General features: G+C 32.0%; 1 protein-coding gene across 8 annotated transcripts in view; it reads right to left on the bottom strand.

Annotated features, from left to right (window-relative positions):
* Nucleotides 1–25233, bottom strand: part of Bltp1 (bridge-like lipid transfer protein family member 1) — a 180208-nt gene that overhangs the window by 129321 nt on the left and 25654 nt on the right. For 7 of the 8 annotated variants that reach the window (XM_063260728.1, XM_063260733.1, XM_063260732.1 and 4 more), the window contains exons 8-18: nucleotides 22507–22687; nucleotides 20233–20314; nucleotides 19647–19840; nucleotides 17777–17856; nucleotides 14567–14717; nucleotides 12810–12966; nucleotides 12330–12408; nucleotides 7313–7404; nucleotides 5427–5544; nucleotides 636–791; nucleotides 273–370 (exon numbers count right to left, since the gene is read on the bottom strand). In XM_063260728.1, the coding sequence (XP_063116798.1) occupies nucleotides 273–370; nucleotides 636–791; nucleotides 5427–5544; nucleotides 7313–7404; nucleotides 12330–12408; nucleotides 12810–12966; nucleotides 14567–14717; nucleotides 17777–17856; nucleotides 19647–19840; nucleotides 20233–20314; nucleotides 22507–22687 (1388 nt within the window). Of the gene's footprint in view, nucleotides 1–228; nucleotides 371–635; nucleotides 792–5426; nucleotides 5545–7312; nucleotides 7405–12329; nucleotides 12409–12809; nucleotides 12967–14566; nucleotides 14718–17776; nucleotides 17857–19646; nucleotides 19841–20232; nucleotides 20315–22506; nucleotides 22688–25233 lie in introns of those variants that run through there. The other variant, XM_063260736.1, reaches the window with a different exon arrangement.

The following is a 25233-nucleotide window of genomic DNA, read 5'->3' as shown; positions in this document are numbered from 1 at the left end:
TAAAGTTAAAATGGTTTCTTAAGAAAAAAAAATTAGCTATGGTGATCAGGAATGATCTCTAAAGAAAATGACTAACTCCCTGGAATTTTGCATGCTGTTAACTACAAAAAACAAACAGCAGCAGCTTTCTGACAATAAAGTTAGTGGACAGTGGAATAGAGATCACTTCAATGCGGCCATGGGATGAGCAAGGGAAAGTAAAGAAAAGCTCTGGAAAATCAAACTTACTAATAAAACTTTGTGGAATAAACAATGCATCCAATTATACGTACTCTTAAAGAAAACTTGGTATTACACGTAGCTGGAACAAAATCCGTAAATGGTAAAGAAAAATCAATGTTTAGTGTTTCCCCACAGGCAGCCAGATACACTACGAAATGAAAAAGAAAAAATAAATTTACTTCTAATGCCAATAAAAAGAAATGTAACTGTCATCTTAAATGTATATCTAAACAAATTAAATATAAGACAATATGATTAGTCTAATACAAATTCTAAAATAGTTTCTGAGATTATCATTAGGCAATGGGGAAAAATAAACTCTAATATCTATTAAAACTACAAAATCATTACTAATTTTCTTTCTGCAGGTCTTAATGAGCAGAATATTTAGCTTATTTTTAAAAATGTCTTACCATTTTCCTGTTGTTTGGTAGAACAGTCAATCCAATTGTGTTGATTAGCAGCCCAAATCATTTCAAATTGATGAAACATGATTTTAAAATTCCATGTATATGGAACAAATGAAAAAATATCTGGAGCACTATCACTAGACCAGTCTTGAATTAAATCTAAAATTATTGGGGTAGAGGAAAGTAAAACTGAAATTCAGGAAATCAAACATAGACTCTAACATCAATCAAAAATAACATTTTCCTTGTAACCAAAAAGAACTTCCAAACTACTTAAATGCTTAAAATATTAATATTTGATTTGGCAATTCATGGATGTTTATTTACTAGTCATAATTTCAAATTAAAAAATTTATACACTTAATATCAGTTATTTCTTCATAAAGTAATTTTAGAATATATAAAAATTACCTGACATTTGACCCAACTAATTAAACATTATTGACAGATTTCCTTCTAAAGACCTTTCTACATAGGTTTTTATACTATCTTCTATGTGTGTTTTATGTGTTGTTACTTCAATGGAAAGTATTTTCCCATGTCAGCTTTGCACTGGAAGTTCATTAAAAAAAGATTTATCTTTTAAGATTTAGAAGTCTTCTACACTTGTATATTTAGACTCTCCAAATTTCTGTTTTATGTGTGGTATTTCAGGGTGTATTTGTGCATAAGATATTTTGCATATTGAGAATTACTTTATTAGAATAGATTTTAGAAGTACAATTCCAGATCAAAATGGAAGAATTGTTTTTGAGGCTATTAGCAAATTGCTTTCGAAGATAAGTTAATTCATTTATGCTGCCGCTAGAAAGGTAAATTGCCTGCCGTTTTCTTTGTACCCTCTCCTGTACTGTATTTATTCCTCCCCAATGTGTGTATCTTGGGTCTTCAGAGCACAGGGTTTGCTATTTTGTATCTCAAAAATAATATCTCAATTGAACTGAATTTCTTACAGTGTACCTGAACATTTTTTTCACACTTTTGAAATATCTACAAGTGCCTGCTGAGTGATCAGTTTTATGTTTTAACTGTTACTTTTTAAAACTGTGTGCATATACTCAGTCTATTTATCCTTTGGTACCCTTTTTAAGTTACAAAGTTAAAGTTCTTTATCAAAAGAATATTAGCTTTAGTCTACCACTGTGGTTTCCACAACTTTTTCGTCTGGTCTCCAATTTGATTACATGTGTCATATATGCTCAATAATAGTATCTTTCATTAACAGTTCTCCTAGGCATTATTTCCTTATTTTTCTCTTGATAAATTTTTACAGCTCAGTACTTTTACTTACACAACTTGTATAAAATAAATGTAATTTTAGACTATCTTTGCATACTCACAGTAAACAGCACAATGCTATTATGTGTATGAAATTAAAAGTTAGTGTGTGTATGAAAAAGGAAATGATTTGAAGCAACCCTGTTATAACATAGGTATTGACCTAGACAATCCTAGGCTTAAATTCTGGCTTTAACTTATTATCTATGTAATCTTTTTAAAAATGCTATCAATTTTATCTTTTTAAAAAATGAGAACAACTTCATTGATGTGTTATGGATGGGTGAGATGACTTATGTGAAGCTTTTAAAAAGTGGCATAGGCGAAAGATCCCACAGATGGTACCATTTATTATTAATGATATTCTAAGGAAAAATATAAGGTAAATCCACATTAAATAGTTGAAGCAGTTTGCTTTGAATTCTAAAGGGATATTTAAACTAAAAAAAAATGAGACAAGCTGAATAATAAAATTAGAAATAAATTAGCCTCATTAATCTATTTAAAAATTTAGCTTCCATGCACAGAAACTGATGCTCATATATTAGAAATTCCTCTTATTAAAATGGCAAAATAATACATTTAATGTCAACTTTCAGTAACAATTTTTTTAAATGTACAGTTTCAGTATATCAATAATAAAAGGCATATGGCTATGGAACTTTTAGTAATAAGGGAAAAGTTGATCTATCAGATTTACTTTAAATACACTTCTATTTCATTTGACAAGCAGTCACAACAGATCATCATACCTTATATTGCTATACTTCATTTTAATCTTTTAATTTTAAGTGCCACCTTACCTAAACAGCCTGATTCCATCCCTCTAACTTTTTTTTTTTTTTTTGCAGGAGGGGGTACTTACTGGGAATTGAGCCCAGGGCTTCCACACTGAATTATATTCTCAGCCCTTTTTTTGAGATAGAGTCTCACTAAATTGCTAAATTACCCAAGCTGGGGACCAACTTGCAATCATCCAACATTAGCCTTTCAGAGTGCTGGGATTACAGGTATGCATTTTCATATTTTATTCTTTAGCACAGTATCTCAAAGATGCTAAAAGATCATCTCTGGAATCAACCAATGTTACCACAAAATTCATCACTCACCTGCTGATTTCCTAATTTTTCTCCTTATAAATATTTATAGTTCAGTATTTTTAAGCAAACAATTTAACCATATAAAGTCAACCCTCCACATTCATGGGTTCCTCATTTCAATCCAGTCATGGGTTGAAAATGAATAGTGTTTTTAAAATGCACCTTTGACGTGGATGTGGTGGCTTTCAGCATTCACAGATTGTGGTACCCATAGAAGATCCTAGAACCAAACCCATACTACAGATACTAAGTGACGACTACACTGTTTTTCATATCCTGTCTGCTGAGGGTAAAACATCTGTCTTTAACAGGAGCATGATATTACAGAAAGCATAGAATGCATTTGCACACTTCTTCTCCAGGGTCTCTTCTACTTACAAGCTTCAGGAATTATCCTAAGTTATTGAAGGTCTTTATTCTTCAAGTACCTCACTGCTAACCATGGGACACTAGTAAGAGCCATTGCCCTTTAGAGTTAAGTGAAGAAAATATACACGAGCACACTTTGTATGTGACAAAATACTACAAAACTTAGCTAATAAGATTAAGTTCACTTACAAAGACCATTTCAAACCTGTATCTTTCTATATTTTCTGATTACCTTCAGATGACAGTAATTTCCTCTGTGTACTTAGGTCTTATTACATGCATATTTTAGCTTCCTCATTCCTGCTTGCACTCAGCATATATACTGTCTGGTAGTATTTTATTTATTTATGTCTAGTGCACATGAGAATGTACTTGAAATTAATAAATAATACCAAATAAGAAACACCTGTAAGCAATATATGCTTTAAAAACTTTGGGCAGAGACTATGTTTATTGTTTGCTTTGAACCATTACTCATATAAAACTTAGAGTGCATATTGATAGCATTTATCTACTTTACATTCCTATTAGTCAAATGAGTGGCACATAATTTCCAGTAAAATAAACAGAAATTGAAATGATGTTATCTTAGAAACCAATATAATTTTATAGTTATTTGCTAATTCCTATTTTAACAGATCTTACTAGTTTTTTGTGAAAATTTTGATATTTTATAATTATTTAATTGTTTTAATAAATCTTAGCTTTTTAATAACTTGTTCTGAATTTCAACATTATATGGTTTACAAAACAGCTTTTATAATAACTTTACTGATCAATCTTAAAAATTACAATGACAAAATATTAGGAAATTCAATAACCATTTTATTATGCATTTCTCTTTATTCCAAAACCTGCTCTCCTTAGGAGATATTCATATCAAATAAATCTAGTTAGGAAATGGAAGCACTTTCTTGATGACTGCCTTACTCATTTGAACAAAAATCAAAGTTATTAAAGCCGCAAGTTAAATGTTAATGAGAAAAATCCACTAACAACTCATTTCATAATTGAATTACTAGGTTAACATCCCATAAAATGTTAATCATTTGGCACTAGAGCTTTGCAAGACTAATATATTAGCTGTTTTTCTCTACTTATTATAGAAAATCTTAGCCAATTTCATTACTCCCAGAAGAGGATTTAGTGCCTAACTCTGTTTTTACAGTTTTTACTTTCTCTATATCACATTATCATAAAACTCACTTCACACAACATCAAAATCTTTCAGGAACAATTTCATCTCACTAATAAGTAGTTTAAGAAGAGCTGTTGAGATATATTAAGCATTCCCTCACACAAGATGGATAATTTTTCTTCCCTGGAAATCTTCCAACAGAAAGCAACTCAAACATTATAACCAAGTCTGTGCATTCCAATACCAAACCAGTATTACTGCTTCCGAGTCACCCCTCTTGGGGAACTAGCAAGTTTTAAAAGGACTCTAGAGTTATTTATAATACTGTTTTTCTTTTAAAAATAAATGTTATAGCTATTAAATCTAGGAATTGAAAACTTAAATATGAATAGATACCATGATATGCTGCAAGAAATAAAACTTTTTTTCACCTATTAAAATCTTAATAATAAAATCTTTAATTAAAATTAAAACCTTTTTTTCACCTATTAAAATCAATTTAATTGTCCTTGCCAACAGAAAATAGAGATTTAAATATAAAAATAGCATATTTATTGAATACACTACTGTAGATCACAATAATAAAATAACATAATAAAGTTATGCTGAGCCCTAATTAATGAAGAGAGAGCTTGGATTCATCAGGCCCATCTTACCCTCCACTAGACTAACACAAAGCATTTGGCTACATTGAGACTTTTCCCTTTAAGGTCAAGTTATATTTTTTTACCTGGTTTAAAGAGTATAACATAAAATGTCTATACTTAAATTTTCTCTTTGATATTCTTAAAACAAATTGTAAGACAATATAAACTGTGCCATCAAATCTTTATATTGAGTTTAAAACTCACTGAATGTAAACAAGTTCACCATGACCAATCTACAATAGCAATATTTATTAGAAAATACCTGTAAAGAAGTTCTTCTGCGCAAAGATAAAGTGGTAGGTGGCTTTATAAACCTCTAATTCACATTGCCATGTCTGTGGCATGTTCCATATTCGGGGATAGCTAGCATTGATATGGAACTGCAAAATAAGCGTTAAGTAAAAATGTTACAGCTTTAAATGTGACACTGTTAACAACATTACAAATATAGTCACTGTCTTGGTTACTTTCCTCTCACTGTTGAGACAAAATACCTGACATCAAAATGAAGGAAAGAGAAGTTTATTTAATTAGCTTTTGGAGGTTTCAGTACATACTCAGCTGGCTCCAAGGCAGGGTGGTATGGCTAAGGGGCAGCCATTCATGGTAGCCACAAGCAACAAGAGCAAAAAGGGCAAAAAAGAAAAAGCATACCTGCCTCTTTCCTCTCTCATATTGTAGGCCAGCTAACAGCTCCTGGGCAAGTGCAGCACTCACACCACCAATCCCAGAGGCTAGCCAACAAACCAATCACAAACGCTAGACTCAGTTGGCTCCATGACTGCATGCGGCTTGGGGAGGCCATCCAAACACAAACCATAACAGTCACACACAAGATGAATAATTAAAATTTATTTTCCTATTGATATGAACAGAAAATTTCTTTGAGATAATATTGCTGGCTGAAAATATCTCTGGTTATATCCAGCTCCTTGAACTATTTATTAAGCTATAATACAGTCAAAAAACTTTGAGAATTATGTTAAGACTATACAGTAGTACCTCAGTTTATGAACTGCATTTGTTCCATGATTTGCAACCAAAACTGTGAAAAAAATTAACTTAGTGAATCAAGGTACCACTGCAGTTTTGAGGCTGGACTCTAGCTAACTAATAGGGTGATAACTGATGTCCTTAATTTCTGTTGAGTAAGAGACCTCATCTGTTAAGTGACACATCAGCATCAGTAGGGGTAGAGTGCAATGCATACTGTCTCAGAGAGTGACAATAGCATTTCTACAAATCTTGATATTTCTACAAAGGAAAAAATTGTCTGTCTAGAAACAGCATTGTCACCCAGTCCTATTTATAAGCAATATTCAATAATTCATTACAATGCTGAATATGTCAGTTTAATATATATTTATATTCTTGCTGATTGAGGATTTTCTTCTTAATGGGTGTATGTGTGTGTGTGTGTGTGTGTGTGTGTGTGTATATATATATATATATATAGAAATGGTATGGCTCCATTTTAAATAAATTTTCGGTTAAAACAACTGTTCTATATAATGGTTTTTATTGCTGTCATTACTGATTAAAAAAGAAAAAAGTGTCTAATGAATAAATGACCAATCTGCAATTTTAGCCATGGGCATTTCTACTTGATTTCTGTTTCTAACACATAGCAATTCAGTATCGTGAATGCCAAGAGATACTGTACTTCTATAATGCAAACTGTGTTTGGTAAGCAAAATCAGAATAGATACTGCATGGAATGGCATTTTCTTCCTTCAGTATTTATAATACTGTTTTTCTTTTGAAAATAAAATGTTATAACTATTAAATCTAGGAATTGAAAACTTAAATATGAATGGATACCATAATATGCTGCAAGAAAAAATTTTTTTCACCTAGCAATAAAATCAATTTAATGATCCTTTCCAACAGTATTTTACATTTTCCATTGCTTTCTATTCACTTGCCCATACTAGAAACAGAGCAACAAAACAGATGCAAAAAGGAATCCACAGCAGGAAGTAGGAATCTACTTCTCTTCCTAAAGATGGAATTAAGGACATCTCATAGTTCTTAAATCAAGCAGGAAGGTACATCATGATGAATTTCTGGTTATTTAAATTGTATTTTAACAAATAAAAACCAATTTATATTGCATACAAGAATGCATATCATATATTATACACTTACTGCTAACATTTCTGCTTCTAAAAGGGTCCGGTATTGCATACTGGTAGTAGCATCGACATGTAATAGCTGTCCTTTAATTGCAGGAACGTACCCTAATGGACAAAAACAGAAAACTTAAGAATTAGAAAAAAAATAAGCAATTAAAAAATTTTTTTGAACTAATTTCTACTCCTACTTAAAAAAGAAATCTCTGCAAAATGGTTATTAGACCTTAAATACATTTCAGTGACAAAGACACTGCAGACATACAAAGTGAATCTTTCTCATTTGGAGGAAGCACTGAGGGAAGAAAATTCCATCCCATGCAGTATCTATCCTGATTTGGCTTACCAAACCAGTTTGCATTAAAGAAGTAAGTTTCTCTTGGCCTTCATGAAGGACAGGTTCGAGGACCTCCCCTCACCTATACCAAAATGTGTAAATGCTCAAGTCCCTTATTCAAAATGACATGGTATTCCTAATTCCTGCACATACAGTATATTGTTTATCTCCAGATTAACTAAAATATCTAATATAAATGTTACATAAAATAGTTGTTATACCACACTGTTTAGGAAATGAGGGAAAAAGGTTATACAAGTTATATGATTTTTCTCAAATATTTTAACTTGTAGTTGATTGACTCCATGTATATATAACTCACAAATATAGAAGGCAAATGGTACATAAGTACTCTCTAAAAATAGTTTTCAACTAAAACAATTCTCATGTTTTTTCAAAAGAACATTTTTATCACTTTTAGTCACACTTTATATGAAAAGTTTCTAAGGCATATCCACTCCTCATGTAAGACACTTTCCCAACAATGCAACCAGTCGCAACAAAAACAGAAAAGTTTAGAGTATTATATTTCCTTTCTTGATGTCGTCCCTCCTAAGAACACTAACTCTATGCTCATTTCATATTCATCCTATTAGTTTTTTGTGTGTTTTTAATTCCTCCAAGCACCTGAATCTGAAAAATTTTAGATTTCTTTGTTTGGAATCATATATTGTTCATCTCTAAGTTCTGAGTTCATTTTCCCACAGGCAATCACTTTGTAAGAAACCTCACCTTTATACCCAGGAATGTAAGTGGGCTTTCTTTACCCTCTGGTTACTCAGAGTGCAGAAACTGCCACAAATTTACACTCAAGATAGTGACAGTTTCAGTCCTCGGCTGGTCCCCCTGTATGCTAATGTTATTTCCTATATGATTAGCAGTTCAAAACATGTAGAAGGACTTCTTTCATTGAGCCATCAGAAATTTTGTGCAATCTCCAACTGCCTTTGTTCTCTGTGATTTTACACACTACAATTAAGGCTTTTTAAACAGATGCTTCGGGGCTGGGGATTTAGCTCAGCGGCATAAGCACCTGCCTTGCGAGTGTGTGGTCGTAAGTTCAATCCCCGGTACCGATAAAAAAGAAAAAGACAAAAAATAAAAATAACAGATGCTTCTTGCCAAGTGTCTGATCTGCATCAGCCAGTCCTTCAAGACTCAGTATGATTATGCTTTTGAAACTGGTTAATCCATCAGTTAGTTCTTAACAAAACAGTCTCAAAGTTATGGGAAAAGTTACACTATTCCATCCTCAGTTGCTCTCAATTGGTTATCTAAACACAAATGCAAAAATACCATTTTATGTTAGCTACTGAACTTAGTGAATCTCTGACTTCTTCACATACTAGCAGTGAAATAATTCCTTTGCCTGCTTTCTTCATACACTAAAAAAACTCTGCCTATTTTCTTTATCTACAGTACTAGCATCAAAATAAGAACTAAATTACATAACATTAGTTATATTTTGAATAGTAATATTGCCAGTTAGTGATTTTAAAATATGGGTATACTGCTATCCTGTTTATGTTTAAGAAAATAAGTAATAGACCACAATTTCATTTTAACTATTTTTCATTATAAATGTAAGAGAGTAAGATAAGAAGGCAAATTGAAAAAGCCCATATAATAACTTGATAAATTTAACAAAAAATATTTACATCATTAAATGTCCAAAATTCAAACACATAAGGAACTTTTTTTATTTTAAAATGAAAACAATGATAAAGAATCAAAACAAACTAGTAGAAGATTGACTATGGTTACTATATTGCATATGGTTGTCCTCAAAGTACTTGTTCAGATTATAAGATATAGGCATGAAAAAACAATCAACCACTGAAAGCAGAAACCATTCTTTTTGATGAACTAAGATATTAGTAGCACAGTTATCGTGTGTGTGTGTATGTGTGTGTGTGTGTGTAATCTTTTCCTTCTTTCTTTTCTCCTTTCCCCTAACCCAATCGTTGTTTCCTTTTGAGCACTTCCCCTTTCCTTTTCACAATATCTACTGAACATTTTGGATCCTATTTACTTTCAGTTTTTTTACACTAGGGAGACAATATGATACATATGCAAGTCTGATTTATTTCACTTATGAGGGTCTCAAGTTGCATCCATTTACCTAGAAAAGTCTCAAGTTTATCTTTCTTTATGACTAAGTAGTACTCCACTGTGTAAAAATCTTTTTTATCCATTTCATGGTTGATGGGTGTTTGGGTTGTTTCCAAGATTTAACTACTAAAACTTGTGCTGCTATAAACATGGGTACACATATATCGCTGTGGTTGGATGTTTTCAATTCTTCTGGGAAAATACTCAGAAGAGGAATAGCTGGATTGAATGGGACCTCCAACCCTAGTTTTTTTAGGAATCTCCACACTGATTTCCACAGTTGTTGTACTAGTCAACACTCGCACCAACAGTGGAGAAGGTTTCATTTTTTCTCCACAGCCCATCAGCATTTGTTATTTGGATGATTTCTTGATCATAATCATTCTTTCTGGAGTAAGATGAAGTCTCAGTGTTGTTTTAATTTGCATTTCACAAATGACCAGAGATGTTGAAAGTTTTTTCATATATGTGTCATTTGAATTTTTTCATCTGAGAAGTAAATTCATCTCAGGAGCCCACTTTTGGATTGGGATCTTTGAATTTGGAGGTCCTGAATTTTTTCAATTCTTTTTATGTTCTAAATATAAATCTTTATATTTGTATTTAGAATTAATATAAATTTTTATATGTTTGAAGGATAGTTGGCTACAATTTTTCTCATTCTGTGATTTTTTTTTTTTTTTGCTCTGCTGGTGATTTCTTTTGATATGAAAAAACTTTTTAGTAAGACGAGATCCCAGTTGTTGATTCTATGAAATACTTCTTAAGCAGTTTGCATTTCGTCATCTATTTTTTTTTTAATATATTTTTTTGGCCTTTTTCCTTTTTATCGGTACCGGGGATTGAACTCATGATTGCCTACTTGCAAGGCAGGCACTTATGCCGCTGAGCTAAATCTCTAGCCCCAGCAGTTTGCATTTCGTTCCTGAAATCTTTGCCTACTCCTATGTTGTCAAGATTTTTACCCACCTTGTCTTCCAGTATACTTAGTGTTTCTGTTTTAGTAGTTAGACCTTTGATCCCTTTTGACTTTAGGTTAGCCACATGGTGACAGATATGTGTCTAGTTTTAATCTTTGGCATAAAGAAAGCCAATTTTTCAGCACCATTTATTAAAGAGGCTTTCTTTCTTTGTTCCAGTGAACATGTTTAGTACCTTTTTCAAAGATAAAAGCGGCTGAGTATGTTTGTGGTTGTTGTCTGCATCTTCTAATATAATGAACTTATACTGTACTAGCTCAGATAAAACTAGTTATGCAGGAACTAGTTAATATTTTAAATATGAAATGTTTTGCTTTCTCAAAGTTACACTTTTCAAAGTACGCAATTTACATCATGACAAAATCTACTGATATTACAATCTAAAACAAAGCCTATCAGCAATCAGTTCTGACCACCTGTCAGTTATTAAGTTCAGCACTTAGAAAAACAGAACACCTATGAATGACACAACACCTGTTCTCCCAATGCAAACAGCCTAACATATGTTAAGCAAATTATCCTCAATCCTATAAAAGAAATGTATGGGATATAATAAAAGAACAGAATCGTAAGCTCTAACTCAATTAAAATATTGTTCTGTGTGCTAAAATAATTCAGTTATGAAACAATTTAATAACTACAGGCACAAGAAAACATCAAAATAGTCCCACATCTGCTGGTAAGAATGTAAACTGGTATAGTCATTATGGAAAATAGTTGGAGGTCCTCAAAAATTACAACTAGGACTACCTATGGTCCAGCAATTATACTGAGTGAATATATATAATTAATTCAGTATATCAAAGAGGCAGATGCACCCCTATTTTCATGGCAGCAATATCCACAATACTCTTCAAATAGAAACAGCCAAACTGTCCATCAACTGGAGAATGAGTTAAAAAAAAAAAAAATGGTACATACAGAACACTATTCAGCTATACAGCTTTGCCATTTCTGACAACACGGTGGAACTTGCACTACACTAAGCAAAACAAGCCAGGCAGAAAAAAAAAAGTACCACATAATTTTAACTCATATAGGAAATCTAAAAATATTGATCTGATTGAGAGTATATGGGTTCTTACCAGAGGCAGGGAAGGCTAGGGAGGAAGGTGGCATGGGAGAGACTGTTAAATGACTGAGTGAGAAATAAGCAAGAGTAAAAAGTTCTGACACGCTATTGCAAAGCAAAGTGACTATAGACAATGATAATGTGCTGTATATTTCAAAAAGTTGGATGAAAGGCATTTTGAATACTTTTACAATAAGGAAAAAAATAAATGTTTGAGGAGGCAGATATGTTTACTCTGATTTGAACATTACACAATGTAACATGTATCAAAACATCACATAGTACCCCACAGATGTATAAAATTTTATGTTTGTATTTAATCAGTTAAAAACTAAACTTAAATTTAAAAAAAGAAAATATTGAGATGTAAAACCTAACAAGTATACATGAGCCCTGAGGTCTGATCCCTAGCACCATTAAGAAAAAAAATAAAAAGAAAAAAATCTATTAATGCTAACAGGACCAACAAACTATACTATTCATATATCAATCGTTAATTATTTAAAATAAAAAAGTAATGGTCACAGCTTACCATTTTCTTCAACTGTCATTGGAATATTAATTTCTAAGTATGAGCCAGCTCCAACATTTACATGTACTGCATTTGTTTCCTAACAAAAGAAATGAATTCATACAAATAATTCATTATTATATTCCCATCATCTTTACTTTTTAGTCATCACAGGAGAAATACAATTTTCAATAATATGAGATACTTTGTTCCAAGCAACAAAAGCTCAAATTCCTACCAAAATTACATTGAAACAATTTATCCAGGCATAAAAGAGAAAATAAGAATACAGAATGGTGGCCTAGTATTACTGTTTGTTTCTCTTCATTATTTGGTAGTAATAATAGCAAAAAAGTAAGAACCATCCAATTATTTGATGGTGTGGGAAGAAGCTCATGGAAATGAATCTAAGTATAGGGTTGATCACCAGAAAGTACATACTCTAGAAAATAATATTCAAATTTTAAATACCATCATGTATTTTTTTTTTACAATATTTACCCTATTTTTAGTGAACAGCAAGTCAATTGTAGCATCTGCAATAATATTCATTCGTAGTTCAAAAGCAAGTATTTGTCTTGGTCTTCCAGGCTGTGCAACTTCAGAAACTTTCAAAACTTGATAATCAGGTGGAAAGAAAAACTTCCATAGACAATCTCTACAGAAGTAGAAAGAATAATGACATATTATCTAAAATTACCTCTGAGAAGGAGTTAAAATCACTCTACCAACATTACATTATGATTCCTATCTCCAATCCTCTACATTTCCAGAAATCAATAAACTTTGAGCGCTTGATGAATATACTATCAGGTGAAACACAGCTAAGTCCAAAATTGACTACCCAAGTGTATTGTGAGCAATTAAAAGCATTCCACAAGTTTTTCATTTGTTCACCTGGTAAAGAAAGAACTGACAGAAAATATAAAAGTATAAAAAGATCAGCAAATCAAGAGTCAACATCAGCACTTTCATTTCTTTCATTAATCTATCAATGACCCACTAGTATCTACTTCAGTGAGTTAATCTGTAGTTTTCTATTCAAGAAATCTAGCTCAAGAACAGAAAAACTAAAATAACTTCAAACAATGTCCACTTCAATAAAAATTTAGATATTCCCTTATAATTAATAATACATAATATATCTCTGCCTTTGTTTCAAACTCAGTAAGTAAAAAAAAAAATGCTCTTAGAAATAAAAATGAATGTTAATAGAATGAGTAATAATTTTTCAGACAGCTGGAAATGGTAGCAAAATACTGTAGATCCAGTTTACCAGGAGGAGAGGATCTCCTGAACCAAGGAATGTGAGGCCAGCCTGGGCATTTCATAACAAGACATTTCAAAAATACCAAAAAAACCCTCTTCTTTGCCTCCAATAGAACATCCATACTTAATTACTATAGAATTCTTACTACAGAACCTACAGAGTAATTTTCTACTGTCCTCATGCATCTGCAAAGCTCCTCCCTTGCATTGTCAACATTCTTTGCCTCCATTATTCACCCCACTCTTTTAACTAGTGAACTATTACTTCTCTTCCAAAATTCAATTCCCATGTTACTGCTACCAAAGTCTTTTATAATTCATCTCTCTCCTAATGTTTAACATTTATGTCACCATGTGACTATAGCTGAGATAGGGTCTTCAGAGGTAATAAAATAATAATAAAGCCATTAGGGTACATTCCAATCCACCATGACTACTGTCCTTAGACACAGAATTGTATATATGAACACCATGAGAAGACAAGGACACGAGCTGTAGAGAGAGGCCTCTAGGGTCTCTTTCACAAAGTTCACATAAGGAATCAACTTTGTTTTCTGGCCTCCAGAATCGTGAGTAAAAATTCTGTTACTTAAGCTTTGTCATCTGTAGTGATTTATGGCAGCCCTAGCCCACTAAAACTAAACTACACGTATCCTTTATTTTTGAATCCTTACCTGCACAACAATTCCTGTCATACAGTAGAGGATCAATTAGTAAACTGCTGTTTAATTACCAGAAAAGGACAAAGGAATCAATAAATATACTGTTCATTCACCATCTTTTTAATAAATTAACTTATCCTTCAAAGCAAACTTGCTGCGGTTTCTGTGGTTTCTCTATAAGTTAGTAATTATTTCGAACAAAATATTTAGTGAAAACCTAACATGATATAATAAAGTGGTTTATACAAAACTAGTTTATTCATTAAAATATCAAGTATTATTTAATGCATTTGAAAGATTTATTTGCAATATTATCTGTGTAAGTACCTCTGCCTATCGGCCCATGGTCCATAATTAAAATCTGTTCCTTTACCACAAACTATATCTAGTCCCCAGCATGGAGGTAAGTCTTGCAATTTGCAGTCTTCACTACTTATTTCTCCCTCAATGTTTTCTTCTGTTTCTTCTGGAACAAGTCCTATATTCAGGAATACACAACATAAAGATAGCTACTTAGAATGACCATTAACAAGTTTCCTTACATCAGCAGTTCTAAATTATATATGACTTAAGACATATTTATACTTTTAACAATTACTAAGAATCCTAGAGTTTTCTGGATTAAATATAGCAAAATTTACTGTGTTCAAAATTAATGGCCTGGTCTTGGCTTCAGAATTACAATTCAGCAAACTGTAATAGAATCCTGTACATACTGACATAATAAAAAATTTAATGAAACAATAAAAATACAAAATATGAAAATAAAAGATAACAATGCAAACTAAATGAAGTTTTCATTTTGTTTTAATGAAGAGAAATTACATTTTTTAAAAACAATGTAGTAAGAAGTACTGGTATTATCATTTTGGTAAATTTGTTTAATATCTAGCTTAATAAAAAATTGGTATATTCTTTCAGCTGCTTCTACATTCAATCTACTGTTTAAGGATCTGCAGAAAATCTGGCCTTGCACAGTTCCATAGATAGAAAAGAGAGAGTTAGTTTAACAGCTTGATGATATTCTTCCTTGTTCCAACACCAAATTTTTATTTTGAAAGAATAAAACTAAATGAGAAAAAAAACCAAAATGGGGTCATTCAAAACAAAAGCATGGACATAGTACATGACTCAAAACCACAATACAAGGTGATCTATAATGGTTATCACGATGTCTCTTGTTATTTTCAACACAATTGCCCATATCATCAGGTACAATAAAGTTGAGCATAGCACTACAGAACAAAATCAATAAAAACAAAGCTTTGGTGACATTATAGGACTTCAAAAGAGGGTAATAGTCAGACCAGAATGAGTATCTTATTGTCTTCAGAGAAGTTGCCTATACTCTCAGACTTGATACTAGCAAACGTAACAGGTTTGAATAAAATCAGTCAAGACAAGACAGTGAAAGCAATACAGGGCTTCAGATTAAGTTAACAGGAACTTAAAAATGGTTGCTGTAGTATATCCTGCTATCTTTGGAATAGCTGTCTATGCCCTCAAATCTAGTATAAGTAGACAAAACTGGAACAGAATATAAGCAAACTAAACAGCGATGAAAACAACACAGGTTTCAAATTATGATACAAGATTAGCAATGTCCTGTCTTCCCTTTTTAAACAATTCCTTCCCCTTTCACTTTCACAGGGTGCACTGTACATTTTGTATCCCACTAACTCCTTTAGTTTTTAGATTAGGTTGGCAATCCACTATTTACCTAAGTGGTGGAGCTTGATCTCAAGTTGTATCTATTCACCTACAAGAGCCTCAAGGTTTTCCTTTCTTTTAGCTCAGTAGTTCTCCATTGTATAAAAGTACTATATCTTTCCAACCAATCTACAACTGATGGGCAAGCTACATCCATTTTTTTCTGGTTCTCTGTCACGTTGCACATAATTTTCTCATCTTTGACTTTCAGTCCATAATCCTTTCAGGGTAGTTATATTTCTTATATAGAGCATGTTGATAGGCCCTATCTCCTGATCTACTACTCTGCCTGTATTTCTCTTTATTGGTACATCAAGGCCATCCATATTAGTGATTGTGGCCAACCTTCTCTGTCTCATCCTTGCCATACTATTTTTCTGCTGTTAGTTGTCTACTTTTCCCCTTCATTCCACTGTCTACCCCGTTCAGTGAGTCCCCTCTGCCACTTTTCCTGAAACCATGGTCTTTTTTCTCTTCCTCTAGAATGTTCTTCAGTATTTTTTGTAGGGTTGGATTGGTAGTCATGAATTCCCTCGGTTCCTCTTTGTCATGGAAGCAACTTGTTTCTCCATTAATTTTGAAATATAAGTTTTTCAGGGTACATCAATCTGGGTTGGGGTTATTTTCTTTCAGGGCACGGAATACTTCTTGATTTGATGGTTTGTATCAAGAAGTCTGTCGTGATTCTGATGGATTTTCCTTTAGGGATGATCTGTTTCTTTTCTCTGACAGCGTTTAATATTCTGTTCTTGTGTTGAATTTCTGGGATCTTGATTATCATATGTCTGGGTGTAGCTCTGTTTTGGTTATAGCTGGCTGGAATTCTGAATGCCTCATGTATCTGAAAAGCATTTCCTTTTCCTATGCTTGGGAAGTTTTTTTTTAATTATTTCTGTGAATAGCATTTGTAGTTCCTTTGTGTTATTCCTGCTTCTTCACTCACATTTTTTATTCTTAAGTTATAGATCCTTTTACCATCTTCTAGCCTTTGTATTGTTACTTCCTGGTTGTTGTTTTTAAGAGATCTTTCCTTGTACAATTGCAAGCTGAAAACCTGTCTTCCAGGTTTGATAGTCTATCTTTAGTTTCTTTCAAGCAGTTTTACCAGCTTTCTATGGAGTTTTTACTTTTCTGGAAATCTCTTTAAATCTATTTCATTTATTCTAGATTTTCTTTTATACTCTTCATTGAAGATTTCCCTCCTGTTTCTACGCTCCTCCATTCTTCCATCTGTGTCTTCTTGGGAGGTGCTTAGCATTTCTTCTATTACTTTTCTTTTATCTTCCTTTACTTGCCTTAGTATTTCTGTTTTAAGTTCTTTTATAATGTCACAGAGATATTTCTTTATGTCAGATGCTGCTTCTTCATAAATTCCAGGTGTACAATCCCCAATCTCTTCTGTGTTTACCTCTCCTAAAGTATATAAACAGTTCATAAAAACCTAATACTACTTTGATCAAATGGAAGCTACTGTAACTAGCTAGACTTTGATATTTAAATTTTAAGCCTCAAATCTAACACAGTGATTTTTTTCCTCAGCTAAACAGAAGAAACTAACTTACTTATCACCATATTCCTCAAATTTTTCACTCGTGGTAATTTGCATTCTCAATTTTTGAAGTACAAATGAGAAAATATAATTTGAAGAAAAGATTGCAACTGGTTTTCTTTTATCCTAAAATACTAAAGTAGTATTGTAACAAATGACAGCTTTCTTTTAGGAAAAGGGTCTTATTACCACATTTACCATTGATGATGCTTATTTATATCCAAAGTAAGAGGTCTGGAATATTATTAAATACTAGCATCTCATAGAAGAAACAATACCTGGTTCATCCATGTAGTAGTAAATGTCAACATCATTTGACTGCATCACCACAAAACCTTCTCCCATTAGTCTTGGTGGTCTATAAGGAAAGGTATGAGGACAAACTAAATACACCTACTTTAATGATCATAAAAGGTAAAAAACAGAAAGGAAAAAAATCTACAAAAGACATTGGAACTTACATCTTTAAGTGGAAGAAAAACATCAAGTAGACAATCAACAAACTTCCCACTTTTATTCTATATTAAACTAAGTAGTAAAATGGCATTGAAAATTTACTAGTAAATTAGCTCAAGAAGAAAAGAATTTTTGATTTACAGTTTTCATCTTATGTTTTGAATCAGATATATCAATTTTTCATTTATAACAGAACAAAATTAAAATTAAAATTAAATCATTTTACAATAACACTATAAAATTAAATACCATTTTATCCAGAAGCATAAAGTATAATCATTCAAAAACATTAAACAAGAGAAAAGTTATCATTTTTATCTGTACTTAATAATGTAATCAATTTCTAAGAACATTTAGTTAATCAGGCAAAATAAATTTAAATCAAGTATCTTAAACTCAAATTCTGGGATGAACATTTCTTTATTATCAGTTTCCCACAAACTATTAATCTAATTTTAGTAACTTTTCTTTAAGATACTATCTTTTTATATCAAAATTAACTCATTCATTAAATAATACAGCATACACAAAGTCAACAATTTTCTTTTACCTATGTGCCATATCACAAAGATTAATCAATCTTCACACTTCTTAAGAATGAACAACATAATTTTAAAACTATTATAGCAAAACTTTTTGCATTTTACTTTCTAGTACTTTTCAAAAATTCCACATTAACTCAATATTATAGCTTTTACCACAAATATAAAATTATGTGGATAGTCTACATTCCTGCAGATATTTAACTGAGTTCATGACCTGGTATATCCACAGCCTAGCCAGTAATGAGAATATCTAATAGCAAACCAGCAGAGTTAGAGCTAAAAAGCAGTAACTATGCTTCCCATAATCTCATAAGATCTTATATTGCTTATGCACAAAGATAAAAGCTGAGGCATAACAGAAACTCTGTATTTATTACACAAATTCAACAAGTCTCCTCCAAAGAAAGAAAAAAGAAAGGAAGGAAGGAAAGAAAAAAGAAAAACGAGCCAGGGTAAAAAAGATCATGGGAATCCATGAATGTACAACAAGGAGTCAGACAGGAATTATGAATCTTCTGTTTTCTCAGAGTCCTACTATACTTCTATGTAAACATCTCAGCACATTGAGATGAGGTTACTATGTATCATGTACTTGACATCAGTCCTAAACACAAGTAACAACTATACTGAAGGAAAACAAAACTCTGCAATGCTAGGCAGAAAACCAGTTTGCGGTTTAAATATCAAATGGGTCTCAAAACTCTACTATCCATCCTAACATCATCAATTTTGCCAAAGTAATTTTGATTCAATTTTCAATTATAACAACACAAAATGGTATTTCATTGGTAATGAATCTCATCAATTTACCAATTATACCTTCTAGAAAAAATTCACCTGTAATGTGTGTTTCCTAATATGTAAATCTCAGGAATTAATTGCCCAAATTAAGTTTCCAAAATATAATGTCAAGGTACAAAAGTCACAGGTAAAACCACAGAGAAACATATTTTAAAATTTAAAACATATTAAGATTACTGAATAAACTATGTTTAATTATCCTTTTAATCAGGACGAGACTATTAACTGCTTTAACAGATTGAGAAATATGCCTAATTATCGCACAACTTGTAAAAACAAATTAAAAGGATGCTGAGTTCTTCTATATTAGCTAAAAAGAAGTTACATTTTTGTAAGTTTTTCTTACTCATCATTTTGAAGACCAACATATCTTGGACTAGGAACAAGCATGACTCGAACATTTTCAAGTTTTCCTTTCACAATATGCATGAATTGGTCAAGATGGCTTGATGGTGGTTTTGTAGTATAAGTTAAGAAAGCATCATCAAAGTTGATGCACAATGTCTGAGGTTGGTAATGATTTCCAAAAGCCAAACGTCCCTTAAAAAAAATTGATAATAGATATTATACGATGTTATTCTGGTCATGGTTTTGACCTCAGATGACCTAACAGTAAACATCTTTACAAAAAACCAGAATTCCACTTCCACACTACCTGCTACTTAAGTTATTCTACTGGTCAACTTATACCAGCAATTGAAAGAAATTTAAAGTTTAAAGCAATTTAAATATTTGTGTAGAAATCATATTTATGACTGGAAAAAACTTGTCCTAACAGAATATTGGTATTAAAATAATAGTTTCATACTTTACAGAAATAGTAATTAAAAAGTTTCATAAAATTACTTTTTCTTCCATGAAAGTTATAGTTGTAAAATAAAAAGTTTTATATTTTAACTTATCAAACATTAACTGTAACAAAGTTTACTTACTGTGCTCACATTGACTTTTATGACTGGAATAAGTGATCTCCATGAAGATGTGGGGTCTTGGGATTCTGTTTTTACTTTAACTCTGACAAAAATAAAATGGACTTGAGTAAGCTCTTAAACCTGAGATAGAGTTAACTTCTTCATAATATACATTACTAACACCAGCTGTACAGTTTCAAATATACCTAAACACGATTTCTGTAAAAAATGATCATGTAAGAAAATAATACAAAATGTACTTTTTCATATCAGCTTTTATATTTTTAACACAAAACTATGGTTTTTAGAATAGTAAGTCTGCAGGACAAAACTATGCAGTATAATATGTTGTTATTATATGTATCATGATGCCCATGACTAACCATGCATTTTATAAAACAAAAGCTATCAATAAATCAACAAATGATCAAGGTGTAAGTCACCTTTATTTCTTCTGCTATTTTAAGCCTTTCCAAAGGAATTAAGTCCTTTTTCTTCCCTTGCCCATTACCTTGAGCCAAAATAATTTTCCAGCAGTAAAATTAAAATGATAAACCAAGAATAAGAAAATTGGTTATATACAAAATACACAAACTTAAGAAACAAAAATTTCACAGCAATTCACTGAAGAGTTCAGATGAAAAGTTCAGACATATTTCCCTAATAACCAAATGACTCAAAAGTCATACTTTTGAAGCTGCTGCCAGTAAGGTGTACCTCACCATTCCTCCTGCTCTCCTCCGCCAGCGTTCCCTGGATCAGAGTAATCACCATTTCAGTTAGAAAACTGGATTTATTCTTTTTTTTTTTTTTTTTAACCTTTCCTTTCCTCTCCTTGCTCTTCTTTTCATTATGGAATGACAAAATCCAGCTAGGATTTTAAGACATACCTCCCATACTTACCTTTTTTATAGGGTGAGAACACTTAAAATCTATACTCAGCAAATTTCAACTGCTGTTAACTTTAGTTACCCACATTGTATAATGGATCTCTAACTCTTTTCTGCTAACTGAAATTTTGTATCCTTTGAACATATTTACAACTTCTTCCCATTCTTGAGCCCCCTTAAGTATCAGTACACTCTCCATTTCTATGAATTCAACTTTTTCACATCCTACATGGAAGTGAGACCAACTGGGACTTGTCTTTCAGGGCCTGGTTTATTTCCTTTCATTCATGTTGTAGCAAATGGCAGAACTCCTTCTTTTTGTATAAGGAATGACAAGGGAAAATAGTGTACATGTTCAATATAGATACAATTTGGTTTTTATGACCATTTTTGATTTGCAGCTGACAATGTGTATACTTAGGGTCAAGTGGACTTTGGTCTTTATAGTCTTTTGGCAGCTCCTTGGGGTTCTACACTTTCCCCACTAGGCCTGTATCTCTATTAAGTATCTTCAGTTTTTTTTTCTCATTTATTCTACATAAGAGATCAGCAAATATTTTCTGTAAGGATGCAGATAGCAAATAATTTAAGCTCTGTAGACTACATATGGTCACTGTCACAATCACTCTGTCACTACAGCACAAAATGGCCATAAACAATATGTAAGCAAAAGTATTTAATGTATATGTACTAATTCCCTAATTCCCTTTGAAAACATATTCAAACGTATTGCAAACATGTAACTAAAACAAAAGAAAAATGGGTGGGGCTATGTTCCAATAAAATTTTACTTACAAATATATTAAAATCTAATAGCCCTATTACAGAATTGTTTTTAAGACAGGATATCACAAAAATATATAAGATAGGATCTCACTGTGTTGCTCACACTGGCCTCAAGCACATGATCATCCTGTCTCACCCTCCTAAGGAGCTGGAATTACAGGCACATACTACTCTGCCCAGCTACAATGTATTTTTAACATTAAGACAGTTTTGCTTATACAAATATATGAAGATTTTAAAGATACACTGCTATATAAAAAGTAAATTATACAACAATATAGACTAAGTAAGGTAAAATGTGACTTTCAGAAAAAATCTGTATATATACCTTATATGCATATATGGTATATATATGTACATATATGCAAGATAAAAATCAAATTAATAAACACAGTTATTAATGTACAGGGAAACAGGACTAGTGAATAGGGAAGTAGAACTTTTCTTACATTAAATAATTCTGTATTATTTTAACGTTTACCAGCTACCTAATAATTTGGAAAACTATTTTAATTTACAAAGAAAAATCAGATTGTTTAGATGAATACAACAATGATATTCTAATAACAGCGAAGGTTGAAATGTCAGAGATTAACAAAATTCAAGTGAGACACTGAACCTTTCAATTTTGGTCCTTGTTCTTCCATTTTCACGAGTTTTATCATCATCTTCTTTGGGTGGAATTATTGTTGGCTCCAAACCAAACAACTCTTGAAGGTGTCCATAAAGATCCGAACGATTGTAGACATGAAACTCAAAGTCATTAACAGTGATATATAACCTGGTTTCTGCCTTTGGATCTAAAGATATTAATTACACAAAAAGAGATGTCAGATTTTTCAAGGTCAAAATTTTTAGTCAAAACTCAAAATAATTCAGATGATTTACTTTAGAAGAGAATTACATTATATAAAGATGCATATTAAAATAAATACAATACTGACAAAACAAATTTCAAAAGCAGTTTATTGTTATATTTAGTATTTAAAAAGTAAGCACAGTTTCTAGGTTTTATGATGAATTTAACAATTTCATGCTGACATGAAATGTCATTTACAGAGTAACAATAAAACTTCACCTTTCATATGGTGTTTTACACCAAAAATGTACACAAAAAAGTGCAAAATGTATTTAAATATTATATTAGTATTTAAATTTTTGCAACATAAAGTAGGATTTTTCATAAATGCTCTAAGAAAACAAAATATTTTAAAATATTTTATGAACTGTGACTTCAAACAATAATCCTCTCAATGAAAAGATATAATTACATTAAGTATAAATAGCAACACAAGTTAAATATTCATTACCAAACATCAAGACCAAGACTGTTTTAGATTTTGGCTTTTTTCAGATTTTGGAATATGTATATACACATGAGATATATCTTGGGGATGGGATCCAAATCTAAACACAAAATGTACTTGAGTATCATATACACATTATACACATAGCCCAAAATAAATTATACAATATTTTTAAGCACCTGCATTTTCATTTAAGACCTAGTACACTAGTTCAGGCATGAAACTGTCCGCTTGAAAGCTTTGGATTTTGGAGTATTTCCAACTTTAGACTTTCTGATTAGGAATATTCAATCTGTACTACTAAATAAATCCATCTATTCAGTGATGGATGAGACACATGTTTCTTCTGAGGAAATAAAGCACTGTAGCACAAGTCAACAATATAGTATCAGTATGCTGTTGTTCACCACAAAATCGGATACTTGGGGCTGGGGATTTAGCTCAGCAGCATAAGCGACTGCCTTGCAAGTGCGTGGTCATGAGTTCAATCCCTGGTACTGGTAAAAAAACAAAAACAAAAACAAAACAACAACAAAATCGGATACTTTTTCTAAGACACTTTTTTGATCTTGATCCATAAATTTTTAAAATTTATGAAGTTATCCAGTACTTGAAAGTAATAAACTATGATTTTTTAAAATAGTAAAGCAATCTCTATCACCCATTCAGTCTACATCTTTCCTCATTAATCACCCACAAGTGTCAGGGTCAAATAATCAGCAGGGGGTTCAACTTGTCCAATTTTATTTTGCATTTTATAAGACAACAAAAGCTATCAATAAATCAACATCATATATCCAACCAAACAGCAGCTTTTGACACCCAAATCTACTCCACAGTATTTACAATCTTATCATTACCAACTCTATTTTTTCTAAAGATTATCAGCCAATTTCATCAGCTTTTTCATTCAACCATAATGAGAAACTAAATGTTTTTGCCTCCATGGCCCATCCAAATCATTATCTCTTCTACTTATTTTGTCACAATAGTCGCCCTGCTTCTCCTCCTCCATGTGCTTAACATATTGGCAAGACCTTTTAAAAATCTAAGATCATCTCATCCTCTATGTTCTCAAATTTTCCAATGACTTCCCATCGTACTCAGAGTAATACCTTGGTCTTTTAAATGCTCTATAAAGTTCTACAGAATATGCACTCCCAACTCCTAATCTGCCTTCCATCCCCTTCCAGGTAAAATGGCTTGCTGTAAATTGGCTTCCTGGTGTTATAATAAAACAGGAACAGAAGGCCAAGAAAAGTTCTCCGCCAGATAATCATAATAGTTCATTCTCTTGCTTGTTGTGTGTTTCTCTTTATCATCTACCAGTGAAGCCTTTCCTGACCTCCCTTTGTAAAAGAACACTCTCCTGTAAAGCCAGCAATACCTATTCCACTGTCCCAGCTATTTTTTCTTCAATCCTGTGCTTTCCTCCCTGATGCTACATACATTTACTTTATTATTTGAGTCTTCCCTACTTGAATGAAGCAAGCTTTGTAAGGAAGAGGACTTATTTTAGTCGCTGTTGTTTTACTGCTGCCTAGAACAAGGCTTAGTACACGAAACAGCACATTCATATAAAAGAGTACATAAAAGAGCATCTTTCTATGAGTCATATTCCTAAATAAAAGAAAGTATCCACAAATAGATCTCAGCATCTGAAAATCCAACATGTGGAAGCATAATAAAAGTGAGAATATTTTTCTATTCCCAAACAGATCTATACAAGTAAGTATTATTATACAATTCTTTAGGCTCATAAATAATTGAATTTACTGCAGAACTCCTGTCAGTCTTTTATTTTCAAATTCACTTACAGAACAGTTTACTAATGATCCCTGAGCATAATGTCACAATCATTAGGATGTGCTATAAAGGCTGATGGGTCAGGAACAATAGGAAAATTAAGAGCCTAGATTAGCCCCTTACTAGATTACCAGTGCTGGATAAACAAATGGAGATGTTATAAAACAGAAACAAGATTACACTCAATGTCATCTCTAACTTGCTGGACAAGCACAGCCTTTGCTGTTTTAAAT

Source organism: Cavia porcellus, unplaced genomic scaffold (genome assembly GCF_034190915.1).
Source record: "Cavia porcellus strain 051 isolate PalLab524CR breed Dunkin Hartley unplaced genomic scaffold, mCavPor4.1 scaffold_14, whole genome shotgun sequence".
Taxonomy (NCBI): domain Eukaryota; kingdom Metazoa; phylum Chordata; class Mammalia; order Rodentia; family Caviidae; genus Cavia; species Cavia porcellus.
Note: the sequence above shows the minus strand (reverse complement) of the source record. Positions and strands in the feature narration are given on the sequence as shown.